Source organism: Ochotona princeps, chromosome 24 (genome assembly GCF_030435755.1).
Source record: "Ochotona princeps isolate mOchPri1 chromosome 24, mOchPri1.hap1, whole genome shotgun sequence".
Taxonomy (NCBI): domain Eukaryota; kingdom Metazoa; phylum Chordata; class Mammalia; order Lagomorpha; family Ochotonidae; genus Ochotona; species Ochotona princeps.
This window is the reverse complement of record NC_080855.1, coordinates 5,436,828-5,457,159: the sequence shown is the minus strand read 5'-3', so window position 1 is coordinate 5,457,159 and position 20,332 is coordinate 5,436,828. Positions and strand designations below refer to the sequence as shown.

General features: G+C 55.8%; 1 protein-coding gene across 1 annotated transcript in view; it reads left to right on the top strand.

The window, feature by feature from the left end:
• SDK1 (sidekick cell adhesion molecule 1) overlaps positions 1 to 20,332 on the top strand; it is an 880,998-nt gene that overhangs the window by 703,196 nt on the left and 157,470 nt on the right. Inside the window, exons 14-15 of the mRNA XM_058680763.1 lie at positions 449 to 585; positions 19,766 to 19,913. Coding sequence (XP_058536746.1) covers positions 449 to 585; positions 19,766 to 19,913 — 285 coding nt within the window. The remainder of the gene's footprint in view (positions 1 to 448; positions 586 to 19,765; positions 19,914 to 20,332) is intronic.

Sequence of the window (20,332 nt, the reverse complement as noted above, 5' to 3'; positions counted from 1 at the left end):
AGTGAGGCGGCCGTGAGGATGCGCGTGGCGTCTGCTCTGCAGCCTGCACACCCCGGCTCGCCTCCAGGCCTTCTCTGCTCACTGTGCTTTTCTGTATGACCAGCACCAGCCGCAGCTGCCCAGCAGAGCTGAGCGCTAGGGGGCCTCTGATCATTAATGCATTGCACAAAAACCAACCCTTTCCTCCATATGTGCAACATCGTCGGCTATTTCATTATCATAAAGATTAAGTCAGATTACATTCAGAGACATTGTGAATGGTAAAGTTGGCTTCCGTTTGAGTTTTTTTCCTGTTTTATTTTTTTTTTTGAAAGGATGATGAGAGTTTTTGTTTGGGGCATATTGCGTGTTTTTCGTTTGTAGGCGTGTCCTCTGCCAGTGCCCAGGCCAGCGCCAGCTATGATCCAATTGTCTTTTTATCTTTTTCCCTGGTCCTCCCTACTTCAAGTGAGCTGCCTCACTCACCCCAGAACCTTCTGGCGAGCCTCAACTCCTCGCGCAGCCATGCCGTGACGCTGTCCTGGGTTCGGCCTTTTGATGGAAACAGCCCTGTCCTGTGCTACATCGTGGAACTGTCAGAAAACAGTGAGTACTGCAACAAAACCATTGCCGTGAGCAACAGCCGGGCCTCCGGACACGCTTGACTTCTGGGTTCGACCCAAGACTAGTGGGACGTTAAGATGCTTTACGAGGTAGCCGCTGAAGAGTGTGGTCGCACATAGGGAACTAGAAAGGCTGCTGTGGGGCTGGGAGTAGGGAGAGGCCCTTGGAGAGCTCAGAGAGGGGGCAGAGAGGGCACGATGGCCCACATGGCTTCACCGAGCACAGGTGCTTCAGACAGCGTCTCCCCTGAAGTGAAGTTGGAGATGAGGATGAGTGCCTCCCTCCTGGGGCTGACCCCCAGAGAGTGGACCACAGCGATGACGCGCCAGCCTCTGGGTGGGTGAGGCCCCGAGCATCCAGCGGGCCTCCTGCTCTGCCTCATCCAGCCTCAAGTCCCTCCCTGGAAACACTGCTGCCTTGCGTTACCTGGAACCCTGGGCTTCTCTCCAGCCTCCAGCTTTCACTGTGCACCTGCCCGCTTCTCCCTGCTGTCCTCACAATTTCTCTGTGGGGACAGACGCCACCGCCGATGTCCTGGAGGACACGCATGTTCCTTTTTGAAGCTCATTCTGGAACAGTGACATGACCTCCTTACCCAGGTGTCTCCCAGACATGGCAACCCTAACATCTTTAAACCACATCTTTAAAAGTCTGGGGGTCCTAATCCCTGTGCCACCCATGGTCCTTGTCCCGCCTCTGTGCTCCTGGCTCAGCTGGTGCCTTGGAAGGACAGTTGTCACAGCGTTGCCATCAGCACTGTCTGCTCGGGTCTTCCTCCAAGCCAAGATCCACACAGGAGCCACACTGACCCTGTGCTTTGGCCAGCTCCTAACTACCCAGTGTAAACACCGTGGAGTCCTGCTGTGCTGAGATGAAACCCCAAGGCCTCAGTCCCTGTGCCGCCTCGGCTCCCCTGGCCACTCTGCTCTGTGCTGGGCAGGGGCCACTGTGCTGCTCTCCTGCTGAGAGCTTGTGTGGGCCTCATGTCTCGTCCCAGGTCCTGTCCGTCTCCTGGAGCTCCATGCTAGGTTATTATCCTCTGTGGTCACCTAGGACCTCCCAGCACAGCTGGCCCCCAGTGTGGCCCAGCTCAGCCTCTCAGGCCTCCCAGCACAGCTGGCCCCCAGTGTGGCCCAGCTCAGCCTCTCAGTTAGGCCTCCCAGCACAGCTGGCCCCCAGTGTGGCCCAGCTCAGCCTCTCAGTTAGGCCTCCCAGCACAGCTGGCCCCCAGTGTGGCCCAGCTTCTCCTCCTTCAGCTGGAGCCTTCCCAGATGACCACACCTGAGCTCCCATGGGCACAGCTGCCAGTCACAAAGGCATGCCAGTCACAGGTGACACTGGGATTCTAACTGGGCACACGTCTTCAGGGCGGCTTAAAGTGGTGTTTGCCAAGTATGTCATCTGCCAGAGCCAGCCTGGGCGTGGTGAGTCCCCACAGGGTTCCCAGCACTGCTCCAGGAGTGCCCTGGCCCTTCCCAAAGCCACGCCCAGCCCTGCAAGCCCCCTGGCACTACTGGTGAGCAGCTTTGTTCCTGCTCTTGGGTGTTGAGCCCCCTCTTCCTCTCATGTGCTCAGTTCCCATCAAATGATAGCCCGGCTCCTCCCTGGCGCTTCCTGCCTGGCCGCGATTCACTAGCCAAGGACATGGGTGTGTGGCACATGCTGGCCAGGTGAAAGGCGGCCCCAGGCCCTGTGACCTAGAACCTGGTTCTTCAGTGCTTCTCAGGAGTCTGTCGAGAAGCCCCATGGAATGGAGTGGGAAGACCGCGAGGAGTGGGTGCTGCTCCCGGGTTCCTCGGGCAGAGGTCCAGGGAAGCCCACCGTGAACCACAGGGACCTTGGTTTGGGCTGGTTTCCCTGGCGGCTTTCCTGAGGGGACCCCAAAGGCTGTGTTTTATTTGTTTCTTTGGTCCGCAAGTTCACAGCCTTGGAGCATTACCTTGAGCGGGTGCCGGAGTGCAGGCCGTGTCTCCGTCTGCCCAGGCGTCTGGGACTGCTGCCGTGGCCTGGTCCTCGGAGCGAGGCAGGGGAGGGAAGCTGGGCAGGGTCACAGCCAGCCTCGCGGCCTCACAGCAGCTCCCAGCAGGGAGGAAGGAGGCTGGCGTTATTTATTATAATAACCTTTGGACAAAAATAAGGCTTTCTCAAGGATGTCAAAGTGTGTGGCCTGTTAGAAAAACAGGGCTTGAAGATGAGCTCTGTATAGAGACCGTGTGGGAGCCTAGCTCCGTCAGCAGGCTGCCGTCTCCTCGACGCTGGGACTGCGCTGTAAAATGTTTCTATTTGAAAAGTGGGTTATAGACAGATATGCTAGAGGGTGATGGTAGAATCAGCAAGCAAGCACGTGCTGCTCTCCGTTGACTGTCTCCCAAATGCATACAGTGGTTGGGCTGGGCTGGGCTGGGCTTAGCTGGGCTGGGCTTAGCTGGGCTGGGCTGGGCTGGGCTGGGCTAGGCTGGGCTGGGCTGGGCTGGGCTTGGCTGGGCTTAGCTGGGCTGGGCTTGGCTGGGCTGGACTGGGCTGGGCTGGGCTAGGCTGGGCTGGGCTGGGCTGGGCTGGGCTGGGCTTGGCTGGGCTGGGCTGGGCTGGGCTGGGCTGGGCTGGGCTGGACTGGGCTGGACTGGGCTGGGCTTAGCTGGACTGAGCTGGGCTGGGCTGGGCTGGGCTGGGCTGGGCTGGGCTGGGCTGGGCTAGGCTGGGCTGGGCTGGGCTGGGCTTAGCTGGGCTGGACTGGGCTGGGCTGGACTGGGCTGGGCTGGGCTGGGCTGGGCTGGGCTGGGTTTAGCTGGACTGGGCTGGGCTTAGCTGGGCTGGGCCTAGCTGGGCTGGGCTGGGCTGGACTGGGCTTAGCTGGGCTGGACTGGGCTGGGCTGGGCTTAGCTGGGCTGGACTGGGCTGGGCTTAGCTGGGCTGGGCTGGGCTTAGCTGGGCTGGGCTGGGCTGGGCTTAGCTGGGCTGGGCTGGGCTGGGCTGGGCATAGCTGGGCTAGAAACTGAGCACTGAGAACTCCTTCCAGGTTTCCCATGTGGGCCACACAGACCCTGCTCCTTGAGCCATCCGCCTGCTGCCTGCCAGTTTGTGCGTTCCTGGGAGAGTGGAGTCAGGATTGAGAGCTGGAATCCCCCTTCTGACTCGGGGTGTAGATGTTCCGGCCACCTTAAGGCCGCCCAGGACTGGCGGTTGTATGTGGTGTGTGCCTGGGAATATCCTGCCTTGTGTTGAATAGCCTGCCTCAAATGTCACTGACCCACAATCCCCTTATGCCCACATCGAGTTAATTTTTCCCTCATCGAGGTTTATACACCCTTAAGTTCACTTCCCTTTGAGTGTTTAGTCCGTGGTGTAACAGTTATTCGGCAATTGTCCTCCGCAACACTAGGAAGTCGTGGAGGGCAAATAGGGTCTGCGGATGAGCCCATTTTGACTTGTGTGTCCCACAAAGGGCCTGGCATGTCCTGGACAGCTCTGCAGGTGTGCGAGTCTGCATCTGGCTGGCGAAGTGACACCGCCATTGTCCCTCATTAGCCTCTGACTGCCGCCTGAGAGCCCCGGCTGTGTCCCTGCAGGTCCTGTCTTGTGGCGTGACCGTGGGAAGTGTCTGCAGTGGGTCAGGTGATGTTCCGGTGGCTGTCCCTGACCTCAGCTGTGTGTAGTAGGGTGGTGACCCTGGCCAACACAGCCCGCACTACCTCGAGTTGACTGGTCAGTTGTCTTCCTGTCCTGGCAGATAGCAAGTCGAGATGTCATCCGGGTCAGTGGTCTAGGTCTTTCTTTTTATTGGAAACAAGTGCCCTTAAGAAGCAGCTGGACCTGCTGGGGAATTATGACCAGAAAGAACAGCTTAGTGGCAAGTGCACTAAAATGGAAATTATACTTGGCCCTTACTCTGCGCTCTGCAGGTGGATGGTTCTCAATGACTTCATCCCGCAGGTCTGTCCGTGCGCTTCCGAGACCCGAAGACAGCTGTTTGTGAGAGGCCAAGGGAGATGCCATTCTCCTGAAAACCATGCATCGTGCAGGGGGTAGGCTGATGGTCTAGCGGCCGAGGCAGGGGCTCCATCAGCTCCATCCGCACTGCTCCAGGAGCGCTCTAGTGAGCTTTCTGGAGCAAAACTCTAGGGCTTGACCTGCCCTGGAGCTCGTCAGAGGCTTGCCTCACGTGGGAACGCTGGTCCCTGCAGGCACATGGACTTTGCTGGCTGAAGTTTGATCTGTCTCTGGTCCCAGGTGCATCTTCAGCCCCTGGGGGCTCGAGGAGGAATGACGCATCCCAGGGCGCAGTTCAAGGTCCCCGTCTGGCAAGGGGAGGCACACGGAAGCTTAGGTCAGATGGCAGGGGAGGAGAACCTGGGGGAGTCGCTCTGGCCAGGGGTGTGGGCATTCCTGACTCTGCCTGAAGCTGAGTCACCCCACAAAGGAGGAAGCTAAATAAACCTTAGGGAGACCAAGATCCCCACGTCTGGGGCTGACCCGGCAGCACCCCGTGGCTCCCGTGCCTGTGCCAGCAGGGCTCACTCCCCGTTCTCATGTAGTCATGGGCCTCTGCCTGGTGACCCCCTGAAGACCCCTCCTCTAGGCATGATGGATTCATCCCCCTCTGTGGTTCCCGGTGGGGATTCTGTTTCACACGAAACTCCTGAGGATGCCCATTGGTAGCAGAGACTGTAAAAAGCTCAGGAAATGCAAGTTTGTGGTCTGCTGGGGGAGGTGTGCACTCACTGTGACCAGGAATGATCTTGGATATGATGAGGATCATAAGTGGGAAACCTGTCGGACAAACAAACAAACCTGGGCCTGGTGCAATAGTGTAGCGGTTAAAGTCCTCGTCTTGAACACTCCGGGTTCCCATATGGGCCCCGGTTCTAATCCCGGCGGCTCCGCTTCCCAGCCAGCTCCCTGCCTGTGGCCTGGGAAAGCAGTCGAGGACGGCCCAGAGCCTTAGGACCCTGCACCTGCGTGAGAGACCCAGAAGAAGCGCCTGGCTCCTGGCTTTGGATCGGCTCAGCTCTGGCTGTTGTGACCACTTGGGGAGTGAATCATCCGACAGAAGCTCTTCCTCTCTGTCTCTCCACCTCTCTGTATGTCTGACTTTCCAATAAAAATAAATACATCCTAAAAAAAACCCACACGCCCCTAGCACCAGCCGTCTTACCTGGCAGCCCTCAGTTATCTGAATGCGTGGAGATCCACACCTGTCACTGTTTGGTCATTTTGCACCTGTTACTTGCAGAAAGCTGGAGCACACAGAACTAGACCCTGTGGCAGGGAGTGTTGAGTCCTGACCTTAGAGGTCCAAACAAACGACCCAGCGTTTTTGTTCTGTCAAATCTGGTTGGTTACTGTGCTGCAGATTCTGATTTGTACCTACTTGTAAATGTAGCTTTAGCATGATCCGTGTGTGCCTGATAGCTCCCCTGAACCCACTGCTTGGTCCTAGCAGTGCCCTCATGACGGAAAATCTGTCACAGATGCCCTTTATTCTACGTAGGGGCCCTGGTTCTACTTCCTGAAGCAGTTACTGTGGGTGCCTCGGCGTTGCCCTGTGACAGAAATGCAGACATTGCCCCATGTCTCATGGTACAACTGGAGGCTGAGGCCGAGCCCCCACCAGGCCTCTGAGGGCTTGACTAAAACCTCTCCTTGCCCAGAGAGAACAGTACTCATGTTGCTTAGTCACCAATACTTTCCCTTCACAGATAGATGAATAAGCCTTCTTGGTTTAGTCTCCCTGAGCCTGTCCATTGCACCTGTTCCTGTCAGCGCTGACCGAATCTGGCCGGGGTGCATGCCAGTCGATGAACGCCGTCCTGGAATCCGTTCCTCCCTGAGCCGCCAGAGGGAGGCCTGAGGAAGTGAGCCTGGGGAGCAGGCTGGGATTGGCCCATGCTCACCCTGGACTCCCCTGAGGTGGGCCTTTGTTCCGCAGCGCAGGCCCTTGCCTGTCTCTGCCTGCTTTGCTAGCCTAGCACCCTCCTAGATGGAGTTCTTGTTGCTTGATGAACAGGTGCCAGGCTTATTCTCATGGCGTATAGCCCCATTCATCAGCTGGCCACCGCCTGCCTCTCCACATTTGTCCCCAGCCGCTTTGGGGCTGGACGTTCCATGGCTCAGCAGTGAGGCTGCCCCTAGCTCCCTGAGCACAGCATCCAGGGCAGCAGCCCTTTGCTCAGCTGGCCAGAGCTCCCCCACTCCCGCAGGTCTGCGTCTCCTCCAGGACCTGGTCACCGGTGTCCAGGCGCCCTGCCAGTGTCCATCTCTAGGAGGCGCTGTCCCCTATGTAGCATTACCTGATAGACTGACAGGAATGTTCCCAAGGAAGGTGTTTTAGTAAGCTTCCTGCTCCAAGTCTGTGAGGACGTTCTCCCGGCTTTTATTGGGAAGATTTATGGTTCTGAGCCTGAGGTTCTGGCTGTAGTTTCAGTAGCATTTCTCCCATTATCAGGACTGCTGGTTGAACAACTGGTCCAAGAAGGCTGTGTGCACTTGCTCGGCATAGTCTGTCCATTTCTTTTCCTCATTTCCTCTTAAGGCCTTGGATATTTTTTTTTTCTGTCGTTGTGGCAGTATTGTTCTGGTTCTTTCTACTTTCAAGTGTTGTGCACTGCTTTTCGACCTACGGAAGCGTTTGGATTTTTACGTAGTTAAAGGCATTTTTTATGTTTTTTTTTGTGTTTTTTTATATGCAGGCACTACCAAGCATAGCAAACATCCTTGTAGATTTTTGCCTTCCTTTTTGTTAGGTTGAGAGAAAGGCTTATAGTGCAGATAAAGGGGTTCATTAATCAGGGGAGACAGTCTGACAAACTGCTCCCTGGTGGGAGATGGCCGAGGACCACTTCCACATGGCGGGTGACCATGAGGGAAATGGCCGCCCAGGTACCCGGCTCTGGGCTTATATGTCTTAGGGGAAGGGGAAAGACTACAGCTCCTGGAGGTAGGTCAGGGCTCGGTGCTCGTCCTGGGCTGAGACCGGGCCTGCGTGGTGCCTGCAAGGCAGCCCAGGCATTCCCAAGGCAGCCCAGGCGTTCCCAAGGCAGCCCAGGCATTCCCAAGGCAGCCCAGGCATTCCCAAGGCAGCCCAGGCGTTCCCAAGGCAGCCCAAGGACGATCCATCCTGGGCTCTGCCACCCTGCCTCAGGGCGGCCCTGCCCTGCCCAGCCCAACACCTTGAAAGGCCTAATGTTTAATAGATTTCATTCCCCTGGATTCTAGATAGGTTTTCTGACAGACAGCATTTTTTTGACTTCTGCCTGACCCAGCTCCCCATGGTGAAGTGTCCATCTATTTGTGATAATTCCTGTCTCGTGTACCAGAGAGAGTTGCTGATGCAGAAGTGTGTCTGTGGAAGGTTCGTTTGGATCCGCTGGTTCAGCTTTATAGCCTTTTACTTTAATCATCAAAAGATGTGTTTTGGTAACTGATAAGGTACATGCCTTCAGCTTTCCAGGACTTTATGTCTCATCCCTGTTTGTTCCTCCAGAAAGGAAAATGGGAATTATTTTATGAAGTTTCAACAATAGTCCCATTGAGTTCTTAATCATGTTAAAGTTGTGGCGAGCGTCTGGAGAAGCGACCCCGTGGCAATCCTGCCACGTACACGAAGCAAAGGCCCCTTTCGCTCTGGATGCTTCGATGTGGCTCAGCGACACCCGCGGGTCTGCGCCCACGCTCTCTGCTGGTGTCTCAGGGTGCTTCGATGTGGCTCAGCACAGGCCTGCACCCACGCTCTCTGCTGGTGTCTCAGGGTGCTTCGATGTGGCTCAGCGACACCCGCGGGTCTGCACCCACGCGCTCTGCTGGTGTCTCAGGGTGCTTCGATGTGGCTCAGCGCAGGTCTGCACCCACGCTCTCTGCTGGTGTCTCAGGGCTTCCCTAGGATTTGGGGTTGCTGCCCTTTTCTGAGGTGATTGTTGGGGCAAAGGAAAGCTGTTCTCTCTCTCTCTCTCTCTCTCTCTCTCGGCTCATGGTTTTCTGTGTGAGCCTCTAGATTTCCAAGGGAACTGATACACCTCTACACAGTGGCGTTTGTTTTCTCTCTCTCTGCTAGCTTGCATCTTGGCGGGGAGAATTTGCACAGTGACTGGCTTCCTCCTCGCCTCTCTCTGCCTCGGAAGCCACGGGGACGGGCCTGTGCCTTGCTGAGGCTTTGCATCCAAGCAAACACAGAGCTTTTCTGTGAGTTTTGACAAATATCCACACTCTAGCAACCGCAGCTCGGAGAAGATGCTCCTGGCGTCTCCTGGCAGCCCAGCTGCCCCCAAGGCTGACATCTGAGGCCTCATCTAAAGGAGCATGACATCGATTTAGACAGTTTTTCATCACATAAAGCATTTCTGCCTCACATTTCTAATTCGTAGGATTTTTTGAAACGATGTGTATTGGAGTGGGGGAGGTTCTTTGTATTTTGCATAGCTAGGCATGACACTTAGCATTACCCGAGGCTTATGGCGGGTCTGCTGAGCTCCCGAGTCCCTGCGCCCTTTGGGAACTCGGCCACTTTGCAGAGGGCATTTCCCCCTGGCCTGGTGGCCGGGCAGCTCAGATGCAGTACCTCCGTCACAGCAGGTGCTCGGCACGTCTCTTGTCTTCTCTTTGATGACTTTGGATTCTTTTGTGTTTGGTTATATTTTCATTGTGTCTGGTTTTATGGATGTTTTCTCTTTGGAAGGTCTGTAAGTCTTCTGTCTGTATGCACAGACATGCACATCCTGTGTGTATTATAAAAATATATGTTAAGGGCAGCCTCTGTACAAGCAGACCCGTTGGCCTCTTGGTCGTCATTTGTGTCTCTGCCCAATGCCGTGAGACGCAACAGCTCCAGGCAAGTTCGCAAGCTGTGTGCTGCTCATGGCAGATAGTATTAGACAAAGGGCGTGACTCCGGCCAAGCAGGAAGCCAGGGATGACAGAGAGGGTGCAGCTTTGTGCAGGGCCATGGGTTGGGACAGGGGAGCTGAGGCTCGGTGCTCCCTGGAGAGGGCGCTGCAGGGGAGGCCAGGCGGAACTCAGCCCAAGCGTTGGAATAGGTGGAGTTAGGGTCAGTCGGGAAGGTGCCTGGCATGGATAGATGCCTAGGACTGTAGAGTCCCAGAGACAGGAGTCTGGGACAGACCTGGGCAGTTGGATCCATCAGAGCAGGAGGTTCCTTGGGGGCAAGAGAAGCTAGAAGCAAGGCTGGGAGCTACTGCTTCTTTAAAAGTCACTGGAAAGATGTAGAAGGCTTTGAGTGCAAAGTTAGACCTGCTTGTTGAAACTAGGGAAATGTTACAAGGACTAGGCAGTGAAGACCGGCTCAGCCCCCCACACCGTGCAGGACCACCAGGCTGTGACAGAGAGAGAGGCTTCAGGCCCAGGCGCACACAGCAGAGGCCCCGGGGACTGTGGAGCAAGCGAGGGCAGTGTGAAGTGATTGTGCAAAATGAACCTGGCAGTGACCACTGGAAGCTGTGAGTGGCTCACAGAGGAGAGCGGCAGCGGCAGATCCTTGTCGGACCTGGCTAGGTAGGAGGGGGCCCGGACAGCCCTGGGCCTGCGAGGCAGAAGGCCCCGTGCTGGTCTAGGCAGGGCACAGCTGGGTGTGATGGGAACATGAGGTCTGTGTGATGCGTGGTAGCAGCATCCCGGGCGCTTGGTCTCTGCTGGAGGGCAGAGCTTTCTCGTCTCTCACCATCTTCTCTGTTCTCAAGCAGAGCTTGGTGATGGGCACTGCTGGTGCAAGGCTGGTGTTTGGAGAACATTCCCTGGGAGCCGTCCGCTGCGCTCCCTCCCCTGTGTCGTGGAGGAGGGGGCTGGTCCCTTCACAGGGAGAATTTCCCGGCCGTGGGCTCAATTCTTCCACCGCTGCCACAGGTGTCTTTTCATGTCCAGACGCAACGCTGTCTTGCACGCCGCGCTCCGTGAGCTCGTTTGCTCAGGCATGAAAGCCGCCCCGACAGCCACCACACTCCGAGCCCCACATCTCCGTCCTCATTGCCATTACCTACTTAAAAGCGGCGGGGCTTTGTGCTGTGTTGCTTGCAGAACCAGACACTTTGTTCTTTTGCTGTCTTTGAAAGCTACCTCACACAGGTATTTGCTAATAGCCTCGGAGTTGTTAGGGAAGGTTGTATGTTTTAGCTCATTTTCCCTTGGGCATTTGCATGTTAAGCCTGGTGTTAATAGCCTTTGCTCCCATTTTAAACGCACCCAGGGAGGCCTTGCTTGCCCCAGGTGTTTGTGGAAAGGAAAGCTCTGCCTGCAGGGGCAGGCGGAGGAGCAGGGCTCCAGGGTGCGCTCTCTGGTGACCTCCCTGGCCACGGGCAGAGTGAGGAGGGGCAGGGGACCCACGTGAGCCCCAGGTCCTCTGTCTGGCCTGGTCTTCTGGAAGACTCTGCCCACACCGCTCCTGCACGTTACCGTAACTGGCTATTCGCACATAGCTGTGTGACTCCTAAGCACCACAGAGAAAAGCCCGGTGCCGTGGACCCTGAGGCTGGGCCTGACACACCTGCTTCAGCCAAGGCCAGAGCTGTTTCCAGCTCCCAGTCTTTGCCCTGGTTGACTTTCCCTAAGTTTCTGCATTTGACCCCTGTCTCTGACGTCCACTTTTCCCAGGGCCTCACCCCATCCCCTACGCCCTTCCTAGGAGCAGGCGCCTCCCTGTGGGCTCACCCTGAGGCCCAGCTGTGGGCTGGGCCTTGCACTTCGGCTCTGGAGGGCCTGGCCCTTTGGATGTCTGCAGCTTAAGGCCCCAAAATTGCTTGCTTGAATTATTTTGTCCGTGCCTCTTAGCCGAAGGTTCGTGTATTTTCTAATGACTTCAGTCTTTACCCCTAGCCTTGTAGACTCTTCTCATTTCTTTGGAGACACGGGGCAAAGAACGCTTTGCCACAGTAAAGGCGGTTCAGCCGCCTCTTTGCTGTACGCTCCTGGTTGGTTTGTGTTAGGAATTGTCACCGTTAACCCAAGATGCAGTGGGGCACACGCGCGGTCTTTATTGCAGCGGGAGAAGTGGCTGTGGGGAAGGGAAGCATGGCAGAGGTGGATGGCTGTGGGAAGAGCGAGGAGGCAGAGGTTTCCTGCCGTACTGGCAGGAGGAAGCTCCAAGGGAGACAGGGGTGGGTATCATAGGGCCATGAGCGATCAGTGGATAGGGCTGTGGGCGGGCCACGAGGGATTGCTGGACGCAGGGGTAGGTGGGTACTAGGGGAAGGGGCTGCAAGGGTTTGGGTGATAGGGCCGTCAGGTACAGTGCCATGAGGTTACAGCGGATTGGTGGAGAACAGATTGCGAGGTTATAGTGGATTGGCGGACAGCAAAATGTGAACCTGTACGGCCTTAACCATAAGGAGGCCGAGACCCAGGGTGCGGAGTCCCAAATGGCAGGGTGGATGTTCGAGTCACTCCTCATAGTTTGTTTCAGTAGAGAATTCCCGTCTGCTTCCCGCTGAGTGCTGTCTGGCCCGGCCTGTCTGGTTCTCAGACATCTGTAGTGACCCGGGCGGTACTGCCTGTGGCCACAGCCTCATCTGCGGGACTGCCGCGGGCAGGTAGGGTTACCGCAGTCCTCACGGTTGTGCTGGAGGTACGTCTCATGCATCCAGAGCACCTCGCGGTATTTCCCAAGTAGGGGATGTGTTTCAGGACGCCACGTCCGCCAGCTCAGGTGGAGATGCTGCTCTGCCAGCAGGTGTCCCGTTCCTTGTCTCAGAGTTTGTGCAGACTCCTCCAGGGGGAAATCTTACTGAGCTTTTGCGGAAGGAATCACCTACGCCTCTCCTTCAGCTTCCAGATAAACCCTGGCCACACCAAGGGACGCTCTTCCTTCGCCCTGGCTCTTGGGCGCAGGCCTGAGTGCAGGAACCGCGTGGATTGGCCAGTCTTCTGGGGCCACCTGCTTTCACACCCACCTGTGAAGCCGACCTTGCTTCCTGTCTGGGCTTGCAACTGTGTATCTCTGTTCGTGTAATGACAATAATGTAAGGGCACTTTAATTCAGATAAGTAAATGTTACGCATTCGTCCAAAATAGTTTCAATAATTCATTGAGCTAAATGCTAAAATACCAGTTAGTCTCCAAAAAAAAATATTAGGAAGTAATTACATGGAGCACTTGAGCAATCATACGATGGTTAGAAAGACAGACTGAAGCATCGGACTGTGCTTGTGTCATTGTGTTCTCATATCCCTATTTTCCACATTTTTAAAATTAGCATTACTTTTTGTGATGCATGCAACACAAATGTATTATTATAAGTATAGATTCATGTAAATATGCATATATGTAAGGTGTCATTCACACTAAAATCTACCATTTTATGTTGATGTGAAAAAGGACACAAAATTAGGAGGGCTTGGAAAAGGACAGTATGTGATTGAGAAGCCGGAATTTCAGTGTGAGCTTCCTACAAGGAGGGCATATGGTGCCAACTGAGAGCAGCCCACAGAGGCCCCTGCCCCTGGCTGCCTCTCCCCTGCCCCTGGCTGCCTCTCCCCTGCCCCTGGCTGCCTCTCCCCTGCCCCTGGCAGCCACTTCCCTGCCCCTGGCTGCCTCTCCCCTGCCTGTAACTGTCACTCTTGGCTCCAGTCACTGAGCAGTCAGGCCTAACCCAGGTCTGGATCAATGCAGAGCTGCAGCCGAGAGACCGGGCACAGTGACTCTGTCCCTGGTTTTCACAACCGTCTTCACCTGCCTCTGGTGTGGGCCCAGGCAACACACACCTGAACAGTTTTCCAGTGCCTGAGGCTTGTCCCTGCCCTGCTGGGCTCCATCCACCAACAGGCCTTTCCTGCTTTTTCTTCTGTGTTGGCTTTAGGTTTACAGAGTGGCTGTGACGAGAGTGTTCCCATATCCCCTGCTTCTTGCCTTAGGGTGGTACATCCGTCACAGCTAATGAGCCTGTATATCAATGTGCTATTATTAAACCCAAGTTTGTGCTGTCTTCAGATGTCCTTCCCATGCGGCTCCCACGTGACATCTGGTGGTCTTGTCTCCTCGGGCTCCCCTCAACAGAGCAGTCTCAGACGGTCCTGCTTTGTGATGACCTTGACAGTTGTGCAGGAGGACTGGCCAACTGCTTCGTAGAACACAACTCAGTGGGGGTTGGCTGGTGCTTTTCTCCCAGTTAGACTGAGGCCGTGGGCTTGGAGCAGAGCAGGGAAGTCAAGTATCCTTCTCATCACATCATGTCAGGGGTACACCCTGTCACCATCGCTCAGCCCCGTTGATGCTGGGCAGGACCCTGAAGCACTGGAGAGTGTGCCCTGTGCGTAGGGTTAGCCTCGGTGCAGCACGTGCCCACAGGGTCATCCAGAGACAGGCAGCACACTTGGCATTCGGCACCTGGGGGGACAGCCTGGTACGGGAAAGGCCTCCTCTCTGAGTGACACTGCTGAGTCCTCAGGGTCCTCATAGACAGTGATCCAGGGCAGTGGTTCAGCCTGATGCTTTCCATGACCAGGCCTTCATTCTCCAAGCTTTAAACCTGCACAAAGCAAACAGTTGGCTGAGGAGACTGACGGCCTGAGCCCTGATCCATCCATTCTTTACACCTAAATGAGCAGCATAGGCTCTGCCTCAGGGCTCTCGTGTGTGTGTGTGCGTGTGTGTGCCTCTGTGTGTGTGTTAGCTACCAGCTGCACGTGCAACACAGTTGTGCTTTGGTGCTGCCAGCACAGATTGAGCTGCTTGAAGCGCCAGGCACCCTCCCTGTCCCCCCAGGTCCTGGGACCTTCGTGGTGAATACTCTGGGTCTGGCAGTTTGCTGCCCCCAGTCCAGGGTCCCCCGCGGTGAATGCACGGGCCTGTTGGAGTTGGGCTGTTGAGCGGTTGCTGAGGTAGACAGCCACTGATGAACCCCATTTTTGCATCTCCGGAGATTCAGTGCACAGAGTGTAGCCAAAACACCAGAGGACTTGGACTTGCAAAGATGATAAATCTGCACCTCGAGTATTCCTTTAAACTCTGTAACCTAGGAGCAGCGTCCTTGTTTTCATGGAAGAATATTCACTTTCCTTCATATACATTCACCACTGAAAACACCATTGACGTCACACGTTTTGCCTACCAGATGGACAACCAAGACGGTTGCAAGTGCTCTGTGCTGGTAGTGTTGTGACAAAATCCTGACTCTAAAAATATTTCATTCTGAGCAGTATTAAATATTTCCCTCTGTTCCCACATTGTTTTTGCTTGAGTATTTTAAGGGCAAGCCCAGGGAACATGTCATTTCATTGGTAAGTGATTCAGTGTGCAGCTCCGAAAGCCAGCATTGCAGCTAGCAAAGTTAATAATAATCTTTAATATCATCTGATACTCCATCCATATTTCCCTAATTGTCTAAAACAATGAAATTTTACACTTGATTTGCTTCAATAAGGAGCCAAACAAATTCCATTCTGTTATATTGGTTGTTTCATCTTTTATTATTATTTTGTCATTTGAATTTTTTTTAATCTGTTTGAGAGGCAGACTGAGAAAAGCAGACAGGGCATCCATCTCCTGGTTCACTCCCCAAATGGCTCCAGCCAGCAGGACTGCTTTAGGCCAAAGCGAGAGCTGGGAACTGGGTCCAGGCCCCCGTGTAGGGAGCAGAAACCCCAGGGCTTCACCTGTCACTGCCGCCTCCGGGGTCTGCGTTGGCAGGAAGGTGGCGTCAGGGCGTTGAACCCCGCTGCTGCAGCGGGAGGTGCCCACATCTGAGCCCAGGGTGACAGCGGCACCCATGACATCACCCAGTCAGCAGAGGCTCCCGCCTGCCTGTCCCTCTCCTGTGCAGGCAGGCCACGAATTTTGATTGATCCCACAGAATTGTGTGACGTCCTAGAGCTGGGTCATGACGTTTCATTGATTTCTTTACCTTTGCTTCCTAGGCATTGGTTGTGATTTTCATTCAGTTATTGGCTTTGTTTACTTTCTTAAGGAGTGAGTGTATGTGGAAAGTGTGTAAACACAGCGTGGGTATTGTTGCGTGCCTCCTGCCACATCCCCCAAGGAGTCGCTTTTCCTTCCTTGGTTAACATTTTTTACTTTTTGCTTATTTAAAGAGAGAGAGATCTATCCACCGATTCACTCCCCAGATGGCCACAACTCGCAGGGCAGGACAGGCTGAAGCCAGGAGCCAGGAGCCAGGAACTCCAGCCAGCTCTTCCACATGGACCATCTTCCACTACCTTCCCAGGCGCCTTAACAGGAAGCTGGATTGGAAGTGGAGTAGCTAGGATTTGAACCAGCCTCTTTGTACAGATTGCTAGTGTTGAAGGCCATGGATTACTCATCCACCTCCACCTTGGGTTGCCTTTATTTGATAACATGGATTTTTTTATTGGAAAAATGCTTCTCATACATTTGCAGGGCTTGAAACCACCAGTTGTTAAGCTGACAGAGTGGCGGAGTGAGTAAGCCCTTGCAGATTCTGGGCCCTGCAGCTCCAAGGGAGCCGGCTTCGCAGCACTAAGTGACCAGGGTGGGCGAGCAGCCCTGTGGGGCCTTGGCCAGGAGGGGAGGGGACCTTGGGACTGTGATGTGGTTCCTTTAGCAGAGGATCCGTGCACGTTGCAGCCTCTGAGACGGCCTGCTGAGGCCCTGCTGGCAGGCGAATCTTGAAAGGGATCTGGCTTATTGACCAGCAGGAACAGACGTGGCGATTCAATCTTGGCCGTTTTGCAGCTCGCTGTTCCAGAGCTGGGAATGAGCACTTTTTGAGGGGTTTTGGGGTACAAAGCAGGTGGCTGTGACATGAATCGGGTTCAGTTATATTAGCTTTCAGTTTAATCTTCCTTCCTGCCCAATCTCTTCTAGTTACGGAGGAAAGAAAAAGAATCAGGAATTCTGTGGTAATCACCCGGGGACTGCCAAGCCCCAGGTTACAGAGTGGCCTAAGAGACCCTGTTGTCCGATCACACCGCAAAGCGGCCCTGTTCTTGGGTCAGGGTCTGTCAGTCTCCCCGCAGGGTGACGTCAGCCAAGGTCAGCTGGATGGCCCCCTGTGGCCCAGGGGTGTCTGAGGTCCCTCCTCCCTGTGCTTGCTCCGCTAGCTGGTCAGTGCAGCCTCACCTGCTGACGCGAGTGTTGACTCACGGGCACTGGTGACGACTGGGGGTGCCGAGTACCCCTCTGTTAGGACCCCACGAGGCACAGGTGGCACTCCCAAGTGACAGTAGCCATGGCTTAAGCTTCAACAGGGAGCTGTTTACCAGGTGTGGACGAAGGGAGAGCGTAGCTGCACTCTTGGTGAGCGAGACCCACAGTGTGTAGCCCCATGTCAAGAGACCTGGGCGAGCAGGACAGGGAGTTGGAAGGATGAGGTGGCGGTCCTAGGCAGACCTCCCGCAGGAAGTGGTGGTTCAGGGGCTCTGGGCACAGCAAGGTGCAGCTGGTGGAGCCTGGTCCTGGCGAGCAAGGCTGCTGCCCATCCCTGCCTGGGGGTGTTATTTGAGGAACTATACCATACTGTTTTTCCATGGTAATTTATATGCCATTTTACATTTTCACCAATAGTGTACACCACCACTGTCCCTCCTACCGCCACCACCGTCCCTCCTACCGCCACTGTCCCTCCTACTGCCACTGTCCCTCCTACCGCCACTGTCCCTACTGCCACTGTCCCTCCTACTGCCACTGTCCCTCCTACTGCCACCGTCCCTCCTACTGCCACTGTCCCTCCTACTGCCACCGTCCCTCTTACCGCCACTGTCCCTCCTACTGCCACTGTCCCTCCTACTGCCACTGTCCCTCCTACCACCACCACCGTCCCTCCTACTGCCACTGTCCCTCCTACCACCGCCACTGTCCCTCCTACCACCACTGTCCCTCCTACCGCCACTGTCCCTACTGCCACTGTCCCTCCTACTGCCACTGTCCCTCCTACTGCCACTGTCCCTCCTACCGCCACTGTCCCTACTGCCACTGTCCCTCCTACTGCCACTGTCCCTCCTACTGCCACTGTCCCTCCTACTGCCACTGTCCCTCCTACCGCCACTGTCCCTACTGCCACTGTCCCTCCTACTGCCACTGTCCCTCCTACCACCGCCACCGTCCCTCCTGTCGCCACTGTCCCTCCTACCACTGCCACTGTCCCTCCTACTGCCACCGTCCCTCCTACCACCACTCTCCCTCCTACCGCCACTGTCCCTCCTACCGCCACTGTCCCTACTGCCACTGTCCCTCCTACTGCCACTGTCCCTCCTACTGCCACCGTCCCTCCTACTGCCACTGTCCCTCCTACCACCGCCACTGTCCCTCCTACCGCCACTGTCCCTCCTACTGCCACTGTCCCTCCTACTGCCACCGTCCCTCCTACCGCCACTGTCCCTACTGCCACTGTCCCTCCTACCGCCACTGTCCCTCCTACTGCCACCACCATCTTTCCTACCGCCACTGTCCCTCCTACCACCACTGTCCCTCCTACAAAGGTACGCGGCAGCAGGAGCTGAGCTGCTGCTGCAGCCACAGCCTAGAACTCCACACAAACCCTCCCAGGGCCTGCAGTGTTTTACCATCATCTGCTGTTTCCCGCAGTTCATGTTAGCAGGAAGATGGGTCGTAGCTGGGAGCCAGCAGCAAGCCACGACATGCAATGGGGGTGGCCAGGTGATACCTTTGACCGTACCTTTGCCTACCCTGCCCCCATTAAGGAAGATTCAGGGAGAATCAAGCCAAGTGCTGTCCATGTTCTCCTGTGTGCCAGTCAACTTCAGAATGAAAGGCATGTGCTGTGGGCACTGGCCTGGGCATGGAGAGGCGCTGCCTTCTGCCCAGGGTGTCCAGGCACGGAAGGGACCGTGCTGAGTGTTCTGTCACCAGGGAGGCGTGTGCTGGTCTTCGGGAAGGACAAGGGGGGGATCCTGACACTTGTGTCATTGGCCGTTGGGAGTCAGAACGTGGAAGTGCCTGCTGAGTGTTCTGTCACCAGGGAGGCGTGTGCTGGTCTTCAGGAAGGACAAGGGGGGGGATCCTGACACTTGTGTCATTGGCCACTGGGAGTCAGAACATGGAAGTGCCTAGCCAGGGGGTTAGAATATCTTCCCAGAAAGCTGCTCAGAATGATTGAAAAGGTCCAGTGGTCACAGTCCAGCTGGCATCAGGCGCGGTATGGCTTCTCTCTGCCGACTCCAGCTTAGGTCACAACAGAGGGTCTCCCTTCATCTTAGAGCAGTTTGTGACTCCTTAGTGGTGACCGTAAGGAGATGGGGTGTCAGAATGCATTTCTGCTTCATTCCCAAATGAGCATGCCAGTCATCTCCCTGGTTTACTCTGCAGTGAGTGTCTATGCGGAGATGAGTACAGCCAATGTTGATGAGCTGAGCGCAGTCCCGCCCCATCGTGGGAGTCCCCCTCTCCTCCCGCTCACCCTCTCAGAGGTTGGCAGAAAGGATCCTAGACCGTAGGGTTTGCATAAGAGTGTCCCTGCCCCCATGTCACCTGAGAATGCAGTGTGGGCATCATTGGCATTGAGGAGGGAACTGGCTCGGTGCTGGGAGTCAGGGCCAGAGCCTGTCTGCTCCAGGGCCTGGCTCCTCACAGTGACTGGCTCGAGGAGCATGGGCACGCTTGGCCAGAAGTCACACCGTGGAGGAGGACTCCCCGTTTCCAAGCCTGCTGGGCGAGAGCCTATTTGGGTGGCAAAGCTTCTCCCGTGCACCTGCTGGAAGGCCGACTGGTGGTGCGTCCTCAGCAAGCTGCGCGTTTCATGACGAGCCTCTCCAGCCAGAGCCACGCGGCCGTGTGGCTGCCCATCTGTCTCGATCATGCTCATTTCCAATTTTATTAAAATGTTAATGAATATCGTTTTATTTATCACTCGGAGACATGTTCAGTATCCTTTTCTGGGAGACAGATCTGCAATCTGCCTAACGTGAGTGCGGACAGAATCTTCCCCGCCATGTATTACACGCAGGAATAAAGGAGTCATCGAGTGCCTTTTACATTGCCAGACGCAGCTTGAGCCACAGCATCCCTCCCTGCACCTGGCAGCAGCCTGAGGGGTCTGAGAAATGCTGGACTCGGGCTGAGGAGCCCCAGGTTCCATGTCAGGCCTGCCAACCACTAGCCGTGTGACCAGGCGCCTCGGTTCTCACATCTGTCCACTGGCCAGCAGGAAGGTGGCTGTGGGGCACACTTGCATTTGCTCGTCGCCCTTCTCCTTACGCCGTGTGAGTTTGATTCCATCTCGCTCATCCTTTCAGACTCCCCGTGGAAAGTGCACCTGTCGAACGTCGGCCCCGAGATGACCAGCGTCACTGTGAGCGGCCTGACCCCGGCCCGCACCTATCAGTTCAGGGTGTGTGCGGTGAATCAAGTGGGCAAAGGCCAGTACAGCGCAGAGACAAGCAGGTGCGTGGACATGGATGCCCGGCCCATGCTGTGCTGGGAAGCCGCACGGCCTGGCTCACACTGACACTGCACGTGGTTGGAAGCCGTGGATCATGTACAGGGATCCTGGCACGAACGTGAGCAGGGTGTTGTCCCCGAGAGGGAGCACTCCCTTGGATGCCTGGCAAGCTGGGCTCTCCCGGGGAGCGCTGGCTGTCCTGGCTCAGCTTGTTTCTGATGGCACTGTCCACCCTAATTACACAAGAAATTAGGAGCTTCCGCATTTTGCGTGCCCTCTCCCTGGCCTGACCCCAGCACAGTGGGCTGCTTTGGGCCTCCATCTCACAGAGCACTGTCAGGGAGCCGTGAGGGACCTGTGGCTGGCAGAGTGCTGCCTTGCCACTGGGCTGCAGCTCTCCTGCCCTGGGAGGGCCACTTCT